This window comes from Antrostomus carolinensis, unplaced genomic scaffold (assembly GCF_000700745.2).
Source record: "Antrostomus carolinensis isolate BGI_N321 unplaced genomic scaffold, ASM70074v2 scaffold11493, whole genome shotgun sequence".
Taxonomy (NCBI): domain Eukaryota; kingdom Metazoa; phylum Chordata; class Aves; order Caprimulgiformes; family Caprimulgidae; genus Antrostomus; species Antrostomus carolinensis.
This window is the reverse complement of record NW_010304552.1, coordinates 82,516-84,347: the sequence shown is the minus strand read 5'-3', so window position 1 is coordinate 84,347 and position 1,832 is coordinate 82,516. Positions and strand designations below refer to the sequence as shown.

General features: G+C 50.8%; 1 protein-coding gene across 1 annotated transcript in view; it reads left to right on the top strand.

The window, feature by feature from the left end:
- The first annotated feature begins 935 nt into the window (after positions 1 to 935).
- The window catches only part of NTNG2 (netrin G2), a 45,749-nt gene continuing 44,852 nt past the window's right edge, over positions 936 to 1,832 (top strand). The window contains exon 1 of the mRNA XM_010164503.2: positions 936 to 1,148. Within this exon, the coding sequence (XP_010162805.1) occupies positions 936 to 1,148 (213 nt within the window). The remainder of the gene's footprint in view (positions 1,149 to 1,832) is intronic.

The window sequence follows — 1,832 nt, the reverse complement described above, 5'->3', positions numbered from 1 at the left end:
TCTTCCTCACAGCTAATTTATCTTTCAATTTGTTGCAGGTGCAGCCTGCTAATGAACTCTCTCTTCGCCCTGACCAGGAAAGAGAGAAGGGACCTCAGGTAGCAGCATGGTTTGTAGCTGAAGGCTTGGAGAACTTGATGCTCAGTTGCTGTCAGACAGAAATCCTCGTTTGCGAGTGCCTCGCCACCGCTGCAAGACAAAGAGGGAGAAGCAGCGAGGCCAGCGCTGCTCCTGTCAACCCACTGACCACCCAGCATCCTGCTGGGACCACTGTGGATGCTGCCACCCAACGCGATTACATTGGCACAACAATCCTTTGGAAAAAAGGAATTTTAGCTCCAAAGAGTCTCTCTTGTCAGAGTTGTACTGATGAGCAGATGCTGCATTTATTTTATGTACTAATGTTCAAAAGCCCCAATAATTATTTAAGGCAGACCACAGTTTAAGGCACTTTCCACAGCGACGCATTTGTGGCAGACAAGGTTGAGGAAAACCTGATCCAGCACCATCTCACGGCCTCTCCAATTTACTCCTATCAAATTTCATCAGCGACTCAGAACTTGATCTTTCTATTGATTGACTGGAGTCACCTCTAGATATTTTCATGCTGATTTGGAAGCCCTTTTGTACAACAAAAGAGGGCAAAAATGAGGTTAAGGAAGACTTTTGACCACTGATCAGCAACTCCAGCCAAAACTTGCCCAATCAAGTGATTTGCAGAGTTGGCTTCTGTGCCAAGAGAATCTTTCCACATCCAAAGACAATGTGCAAGGCGGGATCATTCCTGTTATCATCTGGATCTCCTTAGACTGGATCATTTTTAGATGAGGAGTTTCCATGCTGATCCCCAGAGCAACCCCTAGCCCAGCAGCCGCCTTCCTCGGGACTCTTGGCACCGCCCACACCCAGGGATCCCGCGCTTGGCCACAGCTGCCATGCTCTACCTGGTTGCTCTCCTCCTGTGCTATCTCCCCTTGGCCATGGGACAGTACGACATTTGCAAGTCCTGGGTGACCACAGATGATGGCCCATCATGGGAGTTCTATGCTTGTCAACCCAAGGCCATGCGGATGAAGGATTATGTGACAGTACGGGTGGATCCAGCAGGAAGCACTTGTGGAGACCCGCCAGAGAGATTCTGCACCCATGTAAGTGTTTCCCTCCTTGTTTGATGTGTTATAACAGACTCTGCTCACGGGTGGCCAGAGGCAGCATCCTGCCGAGATGCTGTCGTAAGGACATTTGGGTTCAGGGTGGCAATGGTGGCTGCTGCCTTGAGCTCTTGGTCTCCCCAGTTGCAAAATGAGGAGAAGGTGTCCTGCCCATCCTGGTGCTGTGCCGAAAGGAGGTCGACCTTAGAGCAGGGATGGTGCTGGCTTGCTGAGAGGAGGGTCAGGAGGAGCTGGGGGTGCTTAGCAAGTCCTGGTCTAGAGTGGTAAGATTGGTTTTGGAAAAGCTCTGCCCTTGGTGAGCACACAACGTGAGCTGCTCTGAGCACATCCCTCTGCTTGCTAATGTGCGTGTGGGGTGTTCACCAGTCCCATCCCAAAAGGCTGTGCTGGCACTGGGGTTTTGTCAGAGGTGGGCACATCGTCTTGGCATGAGTAAGAGCGAGGGGCTGGGTGGTGGAGGCCAGCGTGGCCCTGCATGCCAGTGGCTCAGCTTGGTCTGACAGCCACAAGTTAAGCCCCTGCAAAGGGGCAGCTCTCCCTCTCTTCTAACCTCCACATAAAAAGACTCTCTGGACAGACACTTGCCCTTGTAGTTAAAATCTTTAACTTATTTTCTCTTAAATATTAATCACTGCATTTCATTCCGTGCACCACAAAGCT